We start from the raw sequence: 23387 nt of genomic DNA on the forward strand, positions 1-23387 counted from the left end.
ATATTTTGTAATAACTTATAAGAGCAAAGAATCTGAAAAAAATAGGTATATGTGTATGTAAAACTGAATCACTTTGCTGTACACCTGAAACTAACACGACATTGTACATCAACTATACTTCAATACAAAATATTTTTTTTAAAAAAGAGAGAGACAACCAGCCAGGGTCAGGCTAGAGATGCTGTATTTTAGTCGGAACATTTTCTTACCAACGCATTATTTAAACTCTCATCAGTAGCATACGAATAGCACATACACCGCACCTCAACTTACATAGCAGAGGAAGAAAGATTTCCACAATCCTCAGTGACAGCAAACTGCCTATCAACGCCACCAAGGTGAAACCGTTACAACCCCAAACTCTCATCCTCCAATGAACCTTTGTTCAAAACGACCCTCCCCAATTTCTTCCCAGAACCTAATAGAAGCTAACCTTCCCTTTGTCTCCTCAGACTGGGCTATGGATTGCCATACTTTGCGTGTCCCAAATTGTAATTCCTCTGCTATTCCCGAATAAACTCATTTTTGCTAAATAACAATTGCTGTTAATTTTGTTTAAGGTCAGCAATACACATGCCTGGCACACAGTGAGTGCTCAAAAATGGAGGCAGTTGACATTAATATTATTTTTACAACATTTCAGAGATATTTTACTTCCAGGCAATAATTCACTTGGCACTTTCAAAAATCTTTTCGGTTAGTAAACCGTACCTTGTGCTACAATGCACTAGGTGGGGAGATTCTTTTCAAGGTAGTCCTACATGAATCCCCTTGTAAAGACAACTGTCATTGTGCCTTTTTTAAAAAAGGAATGGATTTCTTTTTTATTAGATTTTCTTAACTTTACCAGGTATATTTAATGTTCATCTGGCACTGTTGATCTCCCAGGCCTTAGGCAGGGTAATTTTTCACAAATGTGAATACAAGTAAATGACGCTTGGAGAAACTTGTTGCTCAAAGTGTGGTCCATGAGTCCACAGTGTGGTCACCAGGGAGCTTGTTAAAGATGCCCTACCTCGGATCAGAATCTGCATTTTAACAACCTCCCTGGAGACTCGTGTGAGAAGCCCAGATGGTCCACGAAGTCCTGCCTCACCTGCTGACTCCTAGTATTTATTCTTCTTGGCCAAGACGGAACATGAGTCCCCCAGGTTTAGGTGGAAGAACCCAGCTGATCAGCAGGGTCTGGCGCCAGCAGGGGAGGGAATAGTGTCAGGTGGCTGCATTTCCAGCCTTGCAGTTTCACCTGCTTGATCTCAGTGGGTGGATTTTTCAACAGTTGTCATATTTCACAAGGGAAGGTGAAGCCACTGAGGAGAAGGGGAATTCATCTCTTCTTGAATCTAACACTGACTTAGTGTCATCAAAATTCCCAACATGCTCTGTTCTCTAGAACCTTTTACTCTCTAAGAAGTCTGTGTGAACAAAATATTACTTGAGGATTCGGGGTTCACTGATTTGGAGGACCAGGAGTCACCTTTAAAGTTCAATGACCTATAGGTCTTTTCTAGAAGCATCAGGAGCTGGAGAGCTTGGGGGAGGCCAGGGGGAAGTACACAGTGACTGCTGCGGTACACCAATCCCCCCCGCCGCCACTGCCTCACGGACACCCCCATCAGTCAGATGAAGGCCAGAACCAGAAGGTCCAGGAGTAAATGTTTAACATCATAGAACACTGGCCGGCTTCTAGGTGGCAATAATGCTGTCTGGCACCCATAAAAGAGAATTTGTGAAATTACCCGCAGTGGTTTGAAAAAATTTTTAAATCTCATTATACTTTAAAACAAGAGTAGATAAAATATTTACCATAGAGAGTTCATATGGTAAAGCAATGCTCATAATTAAAATGCTCATCAGTATTTGACGCTTATTAAAATAGTTAAAATCAAATTCCAGACACTTAGACCAGCGCTGTCCAATAAAAATATAGGGTCACCCACGTCAGTTTAAATTTTCTAGTAGCAACATTAAAAAGGTAAAAAGAAACAGGCAAAATTAATTTTAAGACTATGTTGCATTTGATCCGATCTATCCCCAGTACAATCATTTCAACATGTAATCAACGTGAAATTACTGATGAGATAGTTGATGTGTTTACATCACACTAAATCTTTGAAATCCACGGTGCAGCTCTCACATCACATCTCCGTGTAGACAAGCCACATTTCAGGGCTCCACTGCCACATACGGCTGGTGGTCCCTGTATTGAACCTAGGGCTCAGCCAGCTCTTTTGTGAGGATGCCCTGTAGAGGAGATATTTATTCCGAGAGTTTGCATCTGGCCCGAGAGGGAGTCCCCCTCCCATCCCATGACTGGACTCGCTCCCTGGAACAGCAAAAGTGCATCTTTCTAGAGTTCCCCAGGGATCCAAAGTGCAGCCTTAATATCAGCAAAGGTTGATGGCTTGCAGCTGTGGGTCACGTGGTGGAACACTTCTTCATTTCTTAAAAACAAATCTGCGAGGATTTGAGGGAGGAGAGGTGTTAAAGTACATGACGGAGAGAGGGAAAAACAGATTGCATTCTCAGTTCTAAAACTCTAACCCTAAAGACTCGGAACTTGGCAGGGGTCGGACACCAAAATTTGATGTGAGTGGATGGGATTAAACATGTCATTGAACTCCCCAATGGCACCAATAAATGTCACTGATTGCTGCTGAAACAGAAAAGTTCTAAATATCAAATGATAAAGAATGTCCAAAAAAAATAATCAAGGGGTTGTGATGTATAGTCTGATGACTGTAGTTAATTATACCGTACTGCATATTTGAAAGTTGCTACATGACCAAATCTTCAAAGCTCTCATCACAAGAAAAAAATTTATTAAGCATGTATGGTGATGGATGTTGACTACACTTATTGTGATCACTTTGCAATACACCAAACACCAAATTATTATGTTGTACACCTATAACTAATATTATGTCATTGTATCTCAATAAAAAACTCCAAGACTTATAAATTAAAAACAAGAATGTCCAGTGTCTTAAACCATAGGAACATGTCTAGATACACAAATTTTTAGTTCTAAATAGGCAAATTGAGTATCTGTAAGTAACTAGTTAGCCAAGGATTTTTCTAGAGAGGAGAAAGCTAGTGTGAAATAAAACAAATCATCCGCTGTGTCACAAATAAAAGCCAGACCACATCTCCACCCATCCGCATTCTTATCATCATTTCTTTTCAGTCTCCTGAATGCTTCAGCAACTATTTTAATAAGAACACAGATAATAATAGACTATAAATTCATACGATGGCCTTTCTCCTCACTAGCTGGGGGATATTTTCCACTAGGCTCTGTTAGCTCTTGCACACGCCCAGCTCTAGCTTTTCCAGGGCTTCAGGTGTTTGCAGGATTCCAGCCAAAGTGCAACCTCACCCAGTAGGATTCCTGGCAGGTGTCTTTCCTCCTGGGCCTGGAGCGTAAGGCACTACCACCCTGTCTCTGGGTTGCCAGCCCTTTCCATACAGGCCAATGACAGCCAGGGCGACATCAGCTCCATCACACAAGTGCTCCCAGCCATGGTGATAGGGCGAGTCCAGGATGGTATTCTCAGAGCGCCCTTGGGTCGGGTCAGCTGCCTCCTGTATTCCTGCAGGTCGTCTTCTCCGGGACTGGCTCCCTGTCTTGCTTTCCTTCATCCAGCTCTTACCAGCCTCTCAGCAAGCCGGCAGTGGTCCTGGCGTCCTCTCTGGTGTTCCCCATCCGCTAGGTTCACAGGCATCTTTTCAGGGTGTTTAAATCCCTGTGCTGAGCTGGCCCTGCCTGCTGGCTGTGACTGAGCAGAGGCCTGGCTGCCCTTCTTTGTCCTCTATTTAACATGTGCTCCGAGAGTTTTCGCGCCTTGGGTACCATCTTCTTTCTGCTCTCACAATGACCCGAAGCTGTGGTTTCTCTAAGAAATGGGTCGTCATAGTTCCTATTTTTCAGTAAGAACTTTTGAAATTGTGATTACACTTTGACCAAATTATTTTTTTTAACCAGTTGTGAAGGCGAAAGCTACTTTGTAGTCATCATTTGCATTCAAAAGCATGTATCTTCCTAAGTCAGTGTTTCTCAAACTGAATTCTGTATTCTTAATTTTTTTTTTCTTTTAAAAGAGATCTATGGTGGTACTCATCTCACGAGCGCTGTTTGCCAAAAATGTTTTGGTTTCCTCTCCTCCCTCCCCAGCCCATCACACGGACGTGATAGGATTGCAGTGCTTGGTCCTGCGTGATTGAGTGGGGCCCCCTCCCCAGATTTGCCAAGGAGTTGTGAGCATTTAATTGCTGAAGCAGGACCCTCTAGAACTCCCCCTTTTCTGCGATGGTCCAGGCAGTGGCTGCTAGGACAGCCTGGATTAAAGGGCGAGGACCCTGTGAAAAGGAGAGGAGCCCCCAGTGAATCCACGTGGCACAGACAGGAGTTAATCTTTTGTGGTTTTTATTTATTTTTAAAATTTTATTTATTTATTAATTTTTTTGGCTGCATCGGGGCTTCATTGCTACCCCGGCTTTCTCTAGTTGCAGCCAGCGAGGGGCTACTCTTTGTTGCGGTGCGCGGGCTTCTCATTGCAGTGGCTTCTCTTGTTGCAGGGCATGGGCTCTAGGCACATGGGCTTTAGTAGTTGTGGCACGTGGGCTCAGTAGTCGTGGCTCATGGGCTCTAGAGCGCAGGCTCAGTAGTTGTGGTGCCCGGGGTTAGCTGCACCGCGGCACGTGGGATCTTCCCGGACCAGGGCTTGAACCTGTGTCCCCTGCATTGGCAGGCGGATCCTTAACCACTGCGCCACCAGGGAAGTCCCTCTTTTGTGGTTTTAATCTACAGAGATTTGGGGAGTGTTTGTTACATGCACACCTGGCTTATCCTGAATGATAAAGAGTCCATAGATATCTCATGTTTACAAAAAAGCCCTCTGGTCTATACCCTCTTCTTCATAGGAATTTATTATGCTAAGTATTAAATTTCTATTTTAAAGTAATTAAACTAAGACTTCAACTTAAATTTGGGAAAATTGCAATTTTCATGAAATTTTGTTTGCTTCTTATAAATAATAAGTCCTTTTGATAAAATCACACCTTTAAAACTCCTAAAAAGAAATGAGGATTATTTCTACTGCTTTTTCAATCGACAGGCACTAATTAGTTTATCACTGAAATAAATCATAAAATTGTAACACAGAAGCAGAGGGATCCCTGGGTAGACCTGCCATCCCATTGAAAGCTTGTGACTAAGAGCTTACGTCGCTGCCCAGGGAATGGAACAGTTAACAAGTCCCATTTGAGCCCCCAAGTACACCTAATGAAGGTGTTGGTGGGTCTGAAAATCATGATCTTGTTCTACATTGATGAAGTACGTTCATACGCTGTCACCTCCTTTTGAGAGGCATGGAGAGCAGGCATTATTCTCCCAGAGACAATCCTCATTTTTTAAAGAAATACTTGAGTATCCTGGGGGGACATTCATATCCCTTCTGCTTTTGCATGACTGATGTTCCGGCTTTGAAGAGTATTTCTCCTTCATTTCGGTGATGGGCAGTTAGATAGCGACGTCCAGAATCAGAAAGTGTGTTTTAGAGGATAAGTATTGAGATTTGGGCATTTGCTAACAAACGTGTACTTATCTTTTAAGGCCAAGAGCGTGAACATGATTGTCTGCTGGTTGTATACGAATCTGAGGTCTAAGTGATCTGGTTCATTATCTGGTTCATGTATCTCCAGCCACATGGAGCTTCATAGGTGTGGGACATTCATTGATAACACTGGCGAGGCGCCTGCATCTTAGCCCCGATCTGAAGCCCAGGAGCACATATGTATGTTACGAGTTATTGGGTTCCTTAAAAATAGTAGACAGGTTTTAGGTTGTAAACTAATTTAGACTCAGAAATGGGAACTTAATAAATGATGCATCTGCTTATTAGCTGGTACTCAGAAAACCGGCTCAGTACTGAGACCAATAAAGGTGGATCCCTGCTTCACACTGGCATCGAGGGAGCAGGGCAGATGGATTCAGGCCTGGATGTGACGGAGCCATAAGCTAATAGGAGAATGTCTGTGGCCTTTGGGTACAGAAGAAGATTTCTTAAACAAAACCCAGAAAACAATCAATAGGTGAAAACATACTGATCTGACCGTATCAAATCAATTAAGGATTTAAGAATTTTTGGTCAATGAAACAAAAAATAGGCAAAGTTAATGGGTAGCTAAAACATTGACGGAAACATACTTGCAATGTCTAAAACCAACAACGGGGTAAAACTTAGAATATTAAAGGCAATCCTATAAATTGAAGGGGACAAATCCAATCCAATAAGTCCAACAAATCCAGAAAATTCAATACACGTGGGCAAGGATATGGCAAGGCAATCCACATAGGAGAAACACAAATAGCAAAGCGACACGCACGAAGATGTGCTGAGCCTCACTGGTACCCACAGACGTGCAACCTAAAACACTCAGGAGGCTGGCCCAAATTAGAAAACTGTAAAGTACCAAATGTGTACATGGGCAAACAGGACATTCAGTGGGTGTACACAGAAAGCAATCTGGCATTATTTAGGGCACTAAACTTGCACGCATCCCGGGACCCGGCAGTTCCACTTCTAGGCATTATATTCCACGGGAAACCTCTCAAATGTGCAAAGGGGACATGTATGAGAAAAGGGAACCCTCCTCCACTGTTGGTGGGAATGTAAATTGGTGCAGCCACTATGGAGAACAGTATGGAGGTTCCTCAAAAACTAAAAACAGAGTTGCCATAAGATCCAGCAATCCCACTCCTGGATATAGATTCAGAGAAAACTCTAATTCAAAAAGATACATGCACCCCAATGTTCATAACAGCCCTATTTACAATAGCCAAGACATGGAAGCAACCTAAATGTCCATCGACAGATGAATGGATAAAGAAGATGTGGTATATATATGCAATGGAATACTACTCAGCCGTAAAAAAAAGAATGAAATAACGCCATTTTCAGCAACATGGATGGACCTAGAGATGATCATACTAAGTGAAGTAAGTCAGACAGAGAAAGACAAATACCATATGCTACCATTATATGTGGAATCTAAAATATGACACGAAAATAAACTTATCTACAAAACAGAAACAGACTCACAGACATAGAGAACAGAACTGTGGTTGCCAAGGGGCAGGGGTTAGGGGGGATGGGTTAGGAGTTTGGAACTAGCAGATGCAAACTATTATATAGAGAACGGATAAACAAAGAGGTCATGTATGGAAACATTTATCAGGATGATTGGAGGCAGCCCAGGTTTGGAGGATGGAGATGTGAAATACAGCAGAAGGTACTGACAAAAACCACGCAGCACTCATGTGTGGGCAGCACAGGGAGACCTTTAAAACATTGCTCCATGAAAAAGTAAGAAATGAAACAAGATCTAGAGCAGCACAATGCCATTTATGTCACCTAAACCCACACATACCACAAGCTCTGGTTTATAAGGACACATCAATATCAAAGGGCATAAATCAAGCACATTCAATTGGGGACCTGTTGAGGGCAGAGTGGGGAGAGTGGAGGAAGGGAAAATCAAATCAAACAAACATGAGAGGGGCCTGCACAGCCCAGCGATGGCTGTAACACGCGCAGAGAGACAGGCTTAACTCAACTCTGCGCTCAAAGAAAAATGACAGTCACCCAAACCACCTCCTACAGAGCTACTTAGAGGTCATCTTGGAATTTCCTCTGCTTTCAGTGCTTCCAGACTTGCCAACTATTCAAATTTTGCCTTACTTCTGCACCTCAGAAAGCCCTTAGTTTCATGTTTATTTACATGCATTGGGGAAAGCTGAGAAATTTTCCAAAGAAAGTCAAGTACAGCTGAACAGCTAAAAAAGCAGTTGACACGCACCCCAATAAATATCGTAGTCCTTGGTGAGTTCTGGAATTTGCAAGCTTCTCCCTTCTCTATTTCTTGATTTGCAAAATATTTTTCTGCAAACAGGTACTTATTGTTCATTGGCATGTACTTTATTGTTCAGGCAGAACCATCTTTAGAGAGGGATGAGATGCTTTTAAGTACAAGCCATGAGCGGGTGGTATACACCATCCCTGGAATTCTGACTCTGGAGGTTTTTGATAGTGAAGGCTGTTCAGTCTCATGGCTTCACTCTGGACCACAGTGATGTGTATTAATGTTATACTGCCTTCACTCTCTACTCTAACTTTGAAATGTGACTTGCTTTATTATATTCCAACAAATACATAGGTGAGTTTCCATCCTTAACAGGTGTACTAACTGAGATCCAATTAGAATACCTTTCTGTAGACAAATGCCATCAAAATTAAAACACACTGATATGGTTTCCAAACTCTACACTTGAGATTTAAGCTGTTCTTCAGCTTTAGATGAGAGGAAAAATTTATATTTAGTTGTATTAAACTTATCTATATGATGAAACTGAGTATATTTGAATAGGTAGGGAACTATTAGTGGGGGGACCTGAAAACAGCTCAAAAACAAAAAGAAAGAAAACCAACCATACAGAATTAGAGAAAATGTAAGGCACCTTGAATGCATGTTGGGAGGCATTTTTGAAAGTGACTATTGCACAGAGGTTGTTTAAAACTAGATGTTTTGAACCTAGTGCTCTGTAACTATCTGCTGAATAAATGGGTGAACAAATGAAGATGAATTCCTGCTGCATTGTGTGTCAGTTTGTGGGACGACCTCATGTCAATTACATTTAAATGGTTTTTCTAAACATGTGGTGACCAAATAAAATATTCCATGATTCAGTGTGCAAGGTGAAAAATATTTTCAATGCAATAATTAATAATCAACTTGAACTTTACAGGCTGGTTGTTTTTAGAGAACCAAGTGTACCATAGAGTTTACAGAACTGTGGGAAGAACATTACATGGAGTGGAGCCCATGTTTCACTCAATTGCCATCAAATCTGTCCCCTGCTAATTTTAGATCAGCCTGTATAAATACAGCATGTTAACGGTTAGGAATTGCAGAGTGAATACTTGAATTGTCTTTGGTAAAATTTGTCAACGTCAGGTTTCAAAGAAGTATTTAAGCCTGGAGACTCCACTAGTGATCAACACATGAGGTAAGTACTTAATCTCTATCGTTCTTGGTGCCATAGAAATAATCGTGCTGAGCATTCATTCAGTAAGCCTTCCTCAGTCTTCCTCAAGATCTAAATTGTTAGTGGTGTGTTGGCTCTGAAACATAAACAGGAAAGAAAACTAGGATCCACCTTTGAGAGACAGTAAGACAATTGTACACCAAGTTGCTCAACTCCTACTACTTCACAGGAAGAACTTGTCCTTAAGGTCAGTGAAAGAGCAGAATATAATGAAGTTGAGTTTATTTTATTGAATTTAAAACAACTGAACGAATCTCTGAAGTTGTCAAGAATTCTGTTTATCAAGACTCTGTGGGGTCCTTCAGCTTTTTCTGAGAACTTCATGTAACTTGAACTCTGAGAGCTCAGGGAACGGTTGTCCAACTGATGGAAACTAATCCTGTTTGTACTTACTGATCAGTGACTCTTGTCCTAATTGAGTATGAGAACTTCTGGTTAATGTCAAAGAATTTAAAGGTTGCCCACATGATAGGAATTGTGCTTTTAATTCTGTTCATTGAGACCACAACATAACACAAATTTACTACGAACTTAACGCCTTTCAATTCATTAGTCATCATTCATCACAACGGCATCTACCTTCATCTGAAATAATAGATATTTATCCAAGATGTATTCATTCATTCTACAGACAAGACTGGCTGCAAATGGTTTGTGGACTTTTGCAGTAACTTGATGGTCCCCAAGGATCAGTGGCCCCCTGGGACAGACTGCCACATGATTCTTCCATCGACTCTGGGGCTGAGGTCACAGGTGCTGAGAGGCAGGAGTGTGTTAGCCAGAACGTTCCTCTTTGGTCACCCTCCATGCCCATTCCTAGGGACGGTAACAAAGGTCTGCTTTTCTAGCGTAAGAGTGTCCTTGGTTCAGGCCGTTTCCCCCAACGTTCCCTAAGTCCTTTTCCTGGGAAGGATATAAGGACTTCTTCACTCTTTAAAGCTTCCTTTATTCAGCCACCTTAAGAAAGGTACATTCACTCTTTGAAGAAGGCAGGCTTCCTCTCGATCAGGTCCCCTTTCTGTACATTAAATTATACTTCCCTCCAATAGCGCCAGATTCAAAGAAAAATGAAAAGAGCACAGACCCATATTATTTGTTCTAAACCAAGAAATCTAGCCATCCCTGGATTGCATGGGCTTGGTCCCGTTCATATCTGTATCCACATGAAGAAGTGTTGCTATGGCAACACAACCTGGATGTTCTTCACCCAGCCATCTGTTAGATGGATCTTAATTTTTATTTTTTCCAGGGAAGGGAAGATTTAGCCCTTGAAAATCTAGCACCTGATACCTTTTATACCATCTACCTGGGGGGAACCTCTAGGGATGGAAGCGAATAGATCCCAGTGTGTTTTCTCTGTTACTATTTAGCACAATTTTCTCATGTTTATCTACATCAAAGGAGCATGTCTGTATACTCCAACAATCAACCTAGCCCTGGAGACTTTAAATGATTTCACCCAGGCTGCATCTCTTTTCTTAGGATTATTTCTTGAAAAAAGGCAGTTTTCCTAATGGGTTGAAGATCTAGCAAGCAGCACTGTCATAGCAACAGCAGCTCTGGAGTAGGAATAATGCCCGGGAATTCCCTGCCAGGGAGTTGGATGTGCAGGGTTCTGGAAGTTGTACCCATCATGGCCTCCACAGCAAGGAACACTTTCACAAAGAGCTAGTATTTTCTCATTTATTCACAGTAAGGAAGCACAGCAATTTGGATTGCAGAGGCTGCTTTTGCCAAAAACACAAGAGTGGGCCAAGTGGCACAGGAACAAAACACTGGAAAAAGCTGTCATCTTCCTCTCTCACACGATAGAATATGATTTCAAAGACAGTGTTAGAGGGCCATTCTCTTGGCAAGTGTTCCAAAAAGCAAGAGCAAAAGCAAACTCACTTTTTATTCTATTAGAGAGACCCAGAATTAAAATAACTGAAGCAGGCATTTTCACAATTCTCACAAAAAAGAGCAATCAATATCAACAGAATAAAATAAGCCTGTGTGGCTTATTCATTTTGTTTCATATTTTAATTAGCTTTGTTCGTAATGCCACCGGGGCTCGGGCTAGGCCAGAAAAAGGCAAATGCTTCTCTGCACCACCACAGGGGTGCTGGGGCTCAAACGGGAGGGCTGTTGTTCTGAAGGGCAAGGACCAGCCTTTGAGAGGGCAAAAGGGAGGAGTGCATTGTTCCCAGATTCTGTAACTAATGAATGAGGAGTTGACATGCCCCTAAATGTCACTATGTAGAGCTTGGAACTCTTCCCCTTGCGTCATAATCCAGCATCATTTGCCTACGGTGTTTGCTGGAATCTCAGCTTTAGGGAGAGCAGGCCAGGTGAATAGAAGTGCTTTGGCTCTGTGTCTGGACCAAGAATGTACACCACGAGAGGCCAGTGGGGGGAGGCGACACCTGGGTCTCCTGTGGGCCAGCACTGCTGTCCCGTGTGGGACCCACCTGGAGGACGGGTTCTCAGCAGCCGCAGTCTCTAGAAAGAGCAGGCAGCAGTTATCAGGAGGGGCAACATCTAACTCTATGACAACAGATGAGTAAAGACATCAGCAGTGGGACCCCACTTTTGAAAGAAAGAACAGGCAGAAAGTAAGCAGGGGGCCAGGGCCCCAGTCGAACAACTAGGGTTCAAGTCCAGATTAAGAACTATAGTAGAAACAGGGGATTGAGCAAGTTGTATACATGAAATATGTACAGCTTTCTGCATGTCAATCATACATCAATAAAGTGTGTGTTTTTTTCAAAGGAATATCACTTCATGTTAGACCTTCAAATAAAGGCTGTAAAAGTTTTTTTTTTTTTTTTTTTTTTAAGGAATTAGGGATTGAGGAAGAAAGAGGAAGCCTGGCAGGCACCTGGGGGCCCCGGCAGCTTGCATCTGACATCGGGAAATCCCAGGTCCCATCCTCTAGTCAGGCCAGGCATCCCACTGTCTTCTCATAGGGATCAGGGTCCGCAGTGGGCTGGGAGGGGCTTGTGAAGCCAGAAAATGTATATCTTTGGTATCCTCCCCTAAGTATAGCTGGGAAGGTGAGGACTGACCTAGTCACAGGGTGACCAGCTCATCCCCATTTGCCTGAGACTTTCTTTAGGTTTAGCTTTGAGACTTCACTATCCTAGAAATCTTCCCAGTCCTGGGCAAACAAAGACAACTGGTCACCCTCCTGGTAACCATCTGAGTCCATTAGTTGTCCTGGGTTCTGTAGATCCAATTACTTGTTAGAAAGATGTCATCAGACACCAGGACTGACTGCTATCACTATATTTACATATATATTTATTTATATTTATATAACACTGATGCTGAGTGCTTTTCTTTCACAGTTCTGATGTATACTTCTCAAGCTTAAGACCGTGGCAAGAGCATACAGCCCAGTTATTTCAAGAGGGACTCTGGAAGGTCAATTTGAGGGCGGGAGAGAGAAGGCCTGTCTCCCAGGGTTCCTCACTCAAAATACTGCTCTTTGGGGAGATGCCCTGAAAATCTGCCTTGCCCTCTCCAGGGCTGTAATCTCATTCTTTAAGGGATATGACACTTGGATTTCTAGCTCAATTAAAGCCATATGATGCTCTGGATCATTCTTCCTCAAGATTTGTACAGGTGAAATGAGAGCCCACTGACCTGGAAGGTTTTAGGCCAAATTTCCTTTAGTGGAAGAAACTTACTATTTAATCACCCAGCTGGGGAAAGGAACTCGCTCTGGATTCAACAGTCCTTCACTGCTGTTTTTATGGCTTTTTAAATTGCAGCATAAACATTTTTCTCTATTCATGCAATATTGTCTTATTTTCAAAAAGTTAAAGACATGGGAACTAATTAGAATTGAAATATAGCCCATTTATAGAACTCAGGCTATTTCCAAAAATGGATTTAACTAGAGTACTATTAAATTATTTCTCAGCTCCAAAGATCCATTTTATGTTTAGTATATGAAGTGTCCTGACATTTTTTTATGCAATCAAGAATATTCTAAATTAAAGCTAATGTGGTGGCATGCATATTACAGTAATCATTTTAGCATGTCATGTTAAGGATGATGGCTTTGCTGGTAGAATTGGCATCATTTACTCTGTGTGAAGTCAAAGAATGAAGATTTACTTCTGTTAAGGGAAAGTAATGTACAAGTTTCCAGAGACTTTTTCCCACTGTCTTTTACTATTTTCTAAACTCACACCTTTCCCACTCTTGACACGGTCACTGCTTGGGCCTAAATTACTTTCTCTGGATCTTTTGAAATGAATTCTATGGGAGAGTTTTTAAGTTTCAAGTCTGAGATAATAATTAAACACAAAAACTAACAAAGACAGCACAACTGGATGAAAATACCACACAACTCACATGGACTTCATGACAGCCAGAATCATGGTGTGGTTCCTCTTTTGGAAGAACAAAAATTATGTTTATAAAAATCCCCTTTGGAAAGGAAATGTCAGAAACAGACATTCCCAAAGCTGGAAAGTCCCAGTCTGGAGCAATATTGATACTTCTGTGACGGTTCATTAAAATATAGGAAATATGGCAGCTATTAAGTGTTGGAAGTCTCTCTGGTAACTAAGGTAATCTAAAAATTAGCCTGACATTTTTTAATGAGGTTTTAATATATTCAATTTTGGAAATATATCAGAGTGGGATCATTTATATTGATGATGTTCCCTTTGGGATCAGAAAGCTCAAGTATCAGTTCTTGATGTGACCCAAACATGTCACCATGGGAACTGCCCATGAGTGTGTTTATGCATGAATGATTATCAGTGTAACATCTGGTACTGACATTTCAGTAAACTGTGATTAGCTATGAACAATGAACTATACAGACATATCATAAAAGTAAGGAAATTACAATCAAGCCTTATAGGTTTTTGAGTCAACAGAGCATAACAATGTCACCAACAAATACGGACATATTCAGTTCTGTAGTATTAGAGCCTCTTTGTTAACTAGAGTTGTAGCCTACTATTTTCCATGAGCATATCCCACACGAAGACAAGAGGAGGAGGAGGAGGGGGAGAGAGAGATCTTTAGGATAAGGGCCTTTAAAATCCTTTTTTAAAAAAATGAAACCAAAACTGCTGCCAGAGTTAATACCTATGTAGTTGTATAATCCAGGTCAGTAAGTGACAAGGGCTATTTAATCAGGATATCAGTTGACTTTTGATAAATAATGCTCTGTAACAAGCATAGTGGCATAAAATAATAAGCATTCATTGAGCTCACACATTTGTGGGCTGGCTGGGAGACTGCTGATCTAGGTTTGGGGAGACTTTGCTAGAGCAGCTTTCCTCCAAATGTCTCTTAGCCTTCTATGTGGTCAGTAGGAGAACCTGGAAATATTTTTCTCACAGTGATGGCTGAAGCCCAGAGATCAAGCCCAAGCACACAAGCACATTTCATGACTCTACTGCATCACATCTGGTCGCCTACCATTGGCCAAAGCAACCCAAACGGCCAAGCCCGAAGTCGAAGGGCAGGCCGTACACTTCAGCCATCATAAGGCCAAAGTAGGTTACACTGCTCTGCCCCGCAATCAACGGAGGCAGGAAGTATCTTCATTCATTGGAAACGAGGGGGAAGATGTGACTATTTCAAACAATAATCTAATCTACCACAATCCAGTGTCATCTAGATAGCAAAAAATGTGTTGGATCACCAAACCCTACTTTGGCAACTGAACCAGTACTATTACTATCAGCTACCTTAGCTTTGGCTGCAAAAACAAACACCCCCAAATCTCTGTAGCTTACTGAGACACATTTAGCAGACTGTAGTTTACAGGGGAAACAATGATTTCTTGGCCACATTCCATGTCTCAGCTGTAGGTCAGCTGCTATAGCTCTGTTCCAAGTTGTAGCTCTTCTCATTCTGGACCCACGCTGAAGGAACAGCTTCAATTTGGGATGTGATGTTGTTGTAGCAGAAGGAAAGAGCAAAAGAGCTGTCAGAAACTCGTGATGCCTTTACAGCTTCTGCTCTGAACTGGTACCCTCCCACCACTTCTGCTTCTCGGGTCTAAAATAGACCAGGACCTCTGGTGTCAGTGATGGAACAGGCTGGTGTTGGGAGGTGGCTGAGGCTCTTGTGACGAGAGGAGGGTACAGCTGCCAGATCTCCTAGGGCTGCTCTGCTACCAAGCAGATTCTTTCTAATTCATTCTAGCTTCACTGCAACCTAGGATGTGCACCCCTAGGATGAGGTGGGAATTGGAGAGGTCTTGGGGGATGAGGTCATTTACATGGTAATGACTTCTTCCAAAAGTCAGGATTTACCAAAGAGAGGTTCCGTGAAAAGTGGAAGGAGAGCATTGGGCAACCAGCCTTGGGCATGGGTGCCTTGAGGTTATTATATCCAGAGAGCAGGGATACCAGCTAAGGCAACGGAGGGTTTCTGAAGGTGTGAGGTGACTGTATAACTGTAAGGTTTCCTGGTGGTCCTACTGTTGACATGGGCAATAGTTCCTTGAGTTGCCAAAATAGGAGTAATTGATAGCATTACCCCCAAAACTATAATAGGCTCCTGCCTTGGTGCTGGTGCTGGAGTTCAAGGCAAATGCCTGCACTACCTACCAGTATTTCTGAGTATTGAAAGAGGGATTTTGCACATTATCATGCTTCGTGGAAACATTAATATCTCTGAAATAGAAAATTATGGTTTGGCCTATAATTTGACTGAATTCAGCTATTAGCAAGGTGTTTTAAACGTCTTTACGTTTTAAAATTCTTTCTCTTTTTAAAGACAATACTTTGCCTTTCTGCTTAGGTTGTACAATTTTTAAAGGCTGGAGATGGACAGGGTCAGTTTGAAGACATTTATTTCAAAAATTGAAGGCCCCTTTGAGAAGCAGGTGATTACAAGCATGAGACTGGAACTTACAAGACAAGCCTGGAAAATCTTGTCGTGCTAATGAGCAAGGAAGCATTCAGAAACTACTAGAGGTGTGGCAGAGGGACTCAGGAACCAGCAAAGATGAGCCTCGTCTGTCCAAAGACGGGGGCAATTTGAGCATCAGTAGGATAATAACAATAACTGCAAAAGACTGAAACATACACAGTATGTATGAATCCAGGAGGTCATAATGAGGCTTAAAAAACCATAGCCCACAATGCATTGATCACTTTGAGAATGCAGGCAACCAATTTGCTAATTTGAAAAGAAAGAATTATGCCTATATCTTGCCTTTCCTACAGGAACTGTATCTGAGAGTCATCTCAGTTGATGGGATAAGTTAGTCTTTATATAAGTATTCCAGTAACACATGAAGAAATAATGACAAAATGGGAATATTGTCAATTTGCAATCTCTGATGAATGAATAAATCCAGGCAATGATTATCAGTGGCAGCTAACATCACAAAAGAATAGAGAGGCACAGAGATACTAGGTGTCTCTTAATGGAAATGTACAAAGCCACTTTTGAAGTAGTCTTGCCCAAAATGACAAACCTGAACTTGCTTAACTCTAGATCTAACTACCAATTTAGTTATATTTAGTTGTATTCCATCACAAGGAATACAAGACAGAGGGTCATGTTAAAGGATCCGAAGAGATGTAATCAGTGAAATTTAGACTTCAGAAAGCTCAACAGAAAGAAAATCTCGTAGCATTCTCCACCAAAGTTGCTAGAAAAATTTGCCAGAAAAAGAAAACCTATAGATTAAAAAAGACCGAAGAGGCTTATCAACCTATCACAACACCTATCACTAGGATTCTACGCCCACAGTGGTAGCTAGGATCCTAGAGTAACTGAAGTCCTAGAGAAACTGAAGTCTGATCAAACCTGACTTTCAAATGGAGATCATCTAACTGCTAAAAACTAGAGTTCAAGTGTCTTGGAAGCCACCGGATCCATAGTTCCCGATCTTTTACAATCACAACCATGTAGAGCATTTAAGTACTTCCCTGCTGAAATGATCTCTATCCTGCTCATGAATTCGAAGCGGGTCAGTGGGTGTTGGACTGGACACTCACAGGATGTGGAATAGCAGCTATTTTGGGAATCATCCTCTGGCCTCTCAGCAACACTCATGATAACACACAACGTGCCCGGTTAATGCAGCATCTTCTTTCATAAGCCATCAGCACACACTATGTTTTCTATACTCTTAAAACCTTGATTTAGATCTTACACATGCTTAGCTCTGGGACTACGTGCAATGTCTTCAGGATACTGGTGAATGAATAGCAAAAATACTCATTTGGCCATTAAAACTGAGTACGAAGTATCATTCATTTGATCCAGCTGTGCAGACCAATGGCTCGTGTGACCAGAGCAAGCTGAGAGGGCAGTGGGATATTATTTTCCCTAGAAGCACAGCTCAAATGTTCTCAGTCAAAGAATGACAAGGATCGACGAGTCTTCATGGTTAGAACAGATCACGTTTTATCTTTACCATATATTTTATGACCTGTAAACCTCAAGGTAAATCATTAATCTACTTCCAACAGTGACAATTGGTCAGTTGAAACCTTTGTAAACCCATAGCCTACTGCTTGTCGCTTAATGTAAGAGTGAAAGAAGAAGGTAGAAATCCGAATATATCCAACCAGGTTCTGGGGAGCTAGGAAGCTGGGGAGTTGACAATACAACCCACAAACCCATGTTTATCAGAACGTTTCTAGCAAAACAAACTGAATGCTACAAAAGAAAACAATGTTAGCAATATTAATATTAAACATTTAAAAATTCCTCTTATGGACGTCCCTGGTGTTGCGATGGTTAAGAATCCGCCTGCCAATGCAGGGGACACAGGTTCGATCCCTGGTCTGGGAAGATCCCACATGTCGTGGAGCAACTAAGCCCGTGCGCCACAACTACTGAGCCTGTGCTCTAGAGACCACGAGCCACAACTACTGAGCCCACATGCCACAACTACTGAAGCCTGTGTGCCTAGAGCCCATGCTCCACAACAAGAGAAGCCACCGCAATGAGAAGCCCGGGCACCGCAACAAAGAGTAGCCCCCGCTCGCCGCAACTAGAGAAAGCCCGTGCGCAGCAATGAAGACCCAACGCAGCCAATAATAAATAAATTTAATAAATTAAAAAAAAATTATTCTTAAATATTCCTTTTATAATAATCCTCTGTTATTCTGCATTCACTTAGTCTTTGCAGCTAAAGCAAAAATCATATCTTTTTTATATGTTATTCTCTAATTATTCAGGCGTTGCTTCAAATACATGTATATGTCTTCGGCTGCATATTGAATCTTTGAAAAGACAAGAATGAGCTTATAATACACCACCCCCTTTTCTCTTAATGCAGTGATACAGAGGCACCCAAAAAGCCTTTGCTGGAGGAAGGAAGGAAAGAAGGGAGGAAGGGAGGGAGGGAGGGCAGACTATTCAGCATGTGTAAGTCTAAAGGCTGAAATACTACATTACTGCCCAAGCTCTGGTTGGCATAGGTAATACTTCCAAGACTAAATTTAAAGACAAATCTTTAGACTTAAACTGAATGTCAAGAAAAGATTTATAGTTTGTCCAATTAAGATGAATGAATGATTAATTACTATGGGGCCTATAGTAGGTGATTCAAGTATAGTAATTCAAGTAACTTGGTGCAACTATTAAAATATGGACTAAATGACCAATTCACCTCAATTATAATGCTATTACAACTTCGCAATTATTTCTTCTTTACTATACCTTATGATTCTTCCCAAGGTTTTTTTAAAGTCAAACTAAAAATGATTAGTCATATATTTGATAATATGTGCATAAGTGACAAATTAATACACCCACTTTAACAATACTTGTTACTAGTAATATGTAAGATTACCTCCGAGTAATTTGGCGAGAGATATTTCCCATTGCATTTCGCAATGCTCCTCAGAATTTTTAATGCTTTATCTCCTTTCTTCCGAGTAATCAGCCAGCGGGGAGATTCAGGAACCACCCTGGTGAGAAGAAGTCTTTTTTGAGTTATGCCTGCGAATCTCAAAACTTACAAGTTTATGACTTGAGTTTCTCTATCGAAATGGATCTTGCGATCAGATACATGTTTCGGAGATTCTGAGAGCTTAGAACTGGCTCTCTGAAACATAGATTATATTTGCAAGTTTATAACGGAAGGGAAAAAATGCTCACTTGATAATTGAATCATTGCTCATGATAAAAATAATCAATATTACATTGCCCTTGCAAGAAGGCTGTCTTAGAATATACAGTCCTCAATTACAAAGATGAAAAAAACTGGGATTTAATGAACATTTAGGAAAAGGTTAAGAACCCAATTTACGTAAACTGGTTTGCTCATATATTAAAATTAAATTAGAGGATGATTAAAATATGTTCATTCTAATAAGAATCAAATGCATACACCTGTAACTTTCCGATAACTTAATTTTCTGATGCTCTTAACATTTTCTTATTCCCCTGAGAATACCTGAGTCACATTAATTTGCTTAATAAAACATACAGAGAAGCAATCTTGTTCATTGCATTTAAACTGCATGTTGAAATACTGGCAGATATGGTTTGTTGCCTTGTAGTTTTCATAAAAATATTACAAAATAATAAAACATAATTAATATTCTATTTTAAAGGTGTTTTTCAATTTTATTAATTTAATAATAACTATTAGTCAAAAACCAATAAATAATCTCTAGAAATTCGCAAAGCCCATAGCCATTCTGGAGATGTTAGAAAATCTCGCCTTCATTTTCATGTTGGTTTGGAAGCATAGATTCTACATTTCTGTGGAATAAGAATAAATTTGATAATGACCAAAACCACATTACCAGTAATAAAGGAGGAAGAGAAAGTTGGGCAGCGTGATGGCTAGCTGGATCCCTTGCCAATTGGGGATAAAGTAGGCAATTCCAGGGAGAATTATGATTCCAAGGGTGAAGAACATTTGAATCACTATTCCCACAATCCTCCTTTGTTTTGAACCTACTATTTCTGTCACTGAAGGAAAACAAACAGAGAGGTTAGGGAAGCTCAAGATCAGCTCCAAAACAAACAAAAAAACAAACAGAGACGTTACACCTGTGACATCCATCCATCAGCATTGCTAGAATACTCTACAGGACTCTCAAAGATCCCGAAGCTTCCATAGGCACTGACCTGAGGGGGATGTGTTTCCCAGACAGCTCAAGTCCCTTCCTCTCCCCCTCTTCTCTGCGTTATCAACAAGCATGTGCCATCCTCCTACACACCCAGCCCAGCACCCTTCCGGGTATACAAAGAATATATGTGTTGGTTTTAGGCAAGCTTAGACGATGACTATTTTGAAAAGTAATTGTAATTATCAAAACATAAATATAATAAAGTGGCTAGATTTTATCACAGTCTTTAAAGATTTGCATATTACAGTCTCTTTAGGTGATTCATCATGAACATTAGATTCTACAGATAAATTTTTCACTATCACAAGATAGTTTCTATCAAATGATAATTCTCTCCACAGTGTTGGACCTTTCATTTGTGTGATATTTCTTTTAAAATCACATGAGGAATTTTACTGCTGGCATCCTTTCCTCCCCTCCCCTCCCACTGATCTGTTTCTATCTGTCCCTAATTCCATTCTGATCATCCTGGCGTATGTTACCTTATTGCTGCCCTAAGATCACAACTAGGAAAACTCACCTAGACTGGGGTCTCCCTAAAACGCTTCATAGTCTAAAGTTATCCCTTCTGCCCCAGCCATGAACCATCAGTCCCCCCAGCTCTCTCTCTCCTTCCTCGCCCACAAAAAGATCTTCAAGGGGTCCCCAAAGTAGGCACCCCAAAGAGGGGTTTTCCAGCAGTAACAGAAGTGAGTGAAAGCCCACAGATCTGGGGTGATAATCAAAGAGGAGGCTTCACATTTCCCTGGTCACAAATCCACCACGACTTTGAGTGGGTGCCTATCCCAGACACTGCTGGAAAGGTAGCGGCCAGGACCTTCCCCAGTAATAGGAGCAAAGAGAAGTTTTTCTTTCCTTCACACTCAGACATCCAACTTTCTAGGTATGGAAGATAGCAAAGGGTTACAAATGAACTTCTCATTTTCAGGTCATATCTCCTGCATGGCAAAAAGTTCTCCACTTGTGCGTAAGGAATAGAATTAAAGAAATAATATTTGAGAGCACAGCAATGTTACCTCAAACTGTATCACAGAAATACATGGAAAATGCTTTAAAAATGTTTCAAGGGGGAATTCCCTGGTGGTCCAGTGGTTAGGACTCTGTGTTTTCACTGCTGAGGGCCTGGATTCAATCGCTGGTCAGCAAACTAAGATCCCACAATCCACATGGCACAGCCAAAAAAAAAAAAGTTTCAAGGAACTACTGAAATTTTTCTAAAGATTAATCTCTAAGGAAACAAAGCAAGAAGCCATGTGATAACAGTATGGCCGTGCTAGAAAGTGGTTCATCACAGTATTTGGCGAGAGTCCACATTTGGTTCCCAAAACAAGATGGAACATTAATTTCTAAAGAGTCAGCATCTTGCCCCTGCATCCTCCCATTTGCAGAAATAACGTTGTAGCAATGAGGCCTCACCGTACTTGCAGGAGGAAGGCTGACCCAGCGGCACTTCTCACCCGCCTAACCCTGGTTCTCAAACAGACAAGGAGGCGTAGCCAGGTCTTACCAATCACGTAGCAAGTCATCCATGTCCCCTTTCCAAACACGCCCTGTAGGAAGCGGAAGACCACAAACACAGGGAAATTGGGCGCAAATGCCACCACAACACCAGCGACGCCAACACCGAAACAGGATACTAAGTAAATGACTATTCGGCCGTACCTTTTTGAGAAAGAGAAAGGATGAGGTTACCTTAAACGTTTTCTTCAACACAATGAGGAGACTCTCACTGGAAGTGTTGTTAAAGGAGGTTTAAGTGCTGAATTTGTGTCCTCTATAGGTTCATTATTACCATGTCAAGGATGGCTGAAAATGCTACGCTTTGTTTTATAGCAAAGCCAGGGCAAATAAAAACCTATGCCTCTGAAATGACATTACAAAATTTAAAGCACGGAATGCATCCTTGGGATTGCAGTTTCCAAAGAGATGACCCTCTCCATTACAACGTTTTTTTCCCATACAGTCACTCCAGTGGCACAGCTTAGATACTTCCTAGCATTTCTGTGGGTGGGGTCAGAGGAGAAAGGGACAGAAAGAAGCCAAAATGGTCATGACAGCCAGGAGGCCTGGCCTTCTGGCTCACCCATCTACCAGTCATGCGACTTTGGGTGAATTTCTTAAGCAATTCAAGATGCAGGTTTTGTTTGTTTGCTTGTGATTTTTTTTCTTTTACCTTTTCTACAGTGAGGTTGTAGAGACCAAACTGACATGCTAATGTGAAAGCTCTTTACAAACTATCAAGTTCACAATAAATGTGATTTGTTCTTAAGTTTTGTGTTTTACTTTCACCATTTACATAGCCATTATTAAAGCGCTTAGGCAAAAGACACAGGTGACCGCGGGCAATATTCTGAGAGTCTGATGCTAAGTGGTCCAGTATAGCTGTGCCAGATTATTGGCTGGTGAAGCCCTGTCATCAATGACCTTTGAGAGATTTGACTCAAAGACATTTTCCCATAGAAATTTCCATCAAATTCACACAGCATCTTGCTTCAGAGTGGAGACACAAGTAGTCTCGGTTTACCTAGGTTTTTAAATTCACTCTCTGCCCTTCCCACTCTCTTCTCACGGATATATGACCTATTAAATTGCTTCTTGTCCTTTCCTTCAAGAATATAAGAGATTGAAGGAGCTGAAAGATGGTCAGCCCCGAGGTGAGGCAGCATTATTCACGGCTCTGTCTTCCTCCCCAAAGTACCGAGTCACATCTGAGGACAGACGCTCAGCCCCTCCCGGAACACAGGTAGGAAAAGCCCCCTCCTTTAGTCAAGTTACTTCAGTTTGAAGATATGTTGATTGGTTGTGAAAGAGAAACATGCCGAAGAAGCAAAACCTAATGCTTAAATTAGGAAGAGTAACAACAAAATGAAAGAAATACATATTGAAAATCTATAACTCAATTCCAAATGGCAGCCAGTTAGGAAAGAGAGGGTTGTGTGGGGAAGATTAAGGAAGGAAAAATGAATTGAAAAGGCTGTAAGGAGAAACAGTAGGAAAGACACCGATAAAAGAGAGGGAAAGAGCACCAGACACAGAGGATTAAGGAGAAAGTCACATGCCGAGGAGGGCTGGGGGACAACACAAGAAAGAGAGGACGGAGAGCAACCAAAGGTTCTATCCATTTTGAAGTCCTGGTCTGGTCAAATGCAGACCACCAACTGCCTACAGGATTGGGGGCATTTTGTCTTGAATTCTCCAATTAACTGCTGTTCTCA

At 41.4% G+C, this 23387-nt stretch overlaps 1 protein-coding gene across 3 annotated transcripts in view; it reads right to left on the bottom strand.

Moving 5' to 3' along the window:
* SLC22A3 (solute carrier family 22 member 3) overlaps positions 1-23387 on the bottom strand; it is a 95326-nt gene that overhangs the window by 25474 nt on the left and 46465 nt on the right. For 2 of the 3 annotated variants that reach the window (XM_059940881.1, XM_059940880.1), the window contains exons 3-5: positions 21680-21834; positions 19843-20011; positions 18882-18999 (exon numbers count right to left, since the gene is read on the bottom strand). In XM_059940881.1, the coding sequence (XP_059796864.1) occupies positions 18882-18999; positions 19843-20011; positions 21680-21834 (442 nt within the window). The remainder of the gene's footprint in view (positions 1-18881; positions 19000-19842; positions 20012-21679; positions 21835-23387) is intronic. The other variant, XM_059940882.1, reaches the window with a different exon arrangement.

Source organism: Balaenoptera ricei, chromosome 12 (genome assembly GCF_028023285.1).
Source record: "Balaenoptera ricei isolate mBalRic1 chromosome 12, mBalRic1.hap2, whole genome shotgun sequence".
In the NCBI taxonomy this organism is placed as follows: domain Eukaryota; kingdom Metazoa; phylum Chordata; class Mammalia; order Artiodactyla; family Balaenopteridae; genus Balaenoptera; species Balaenoptera ricei.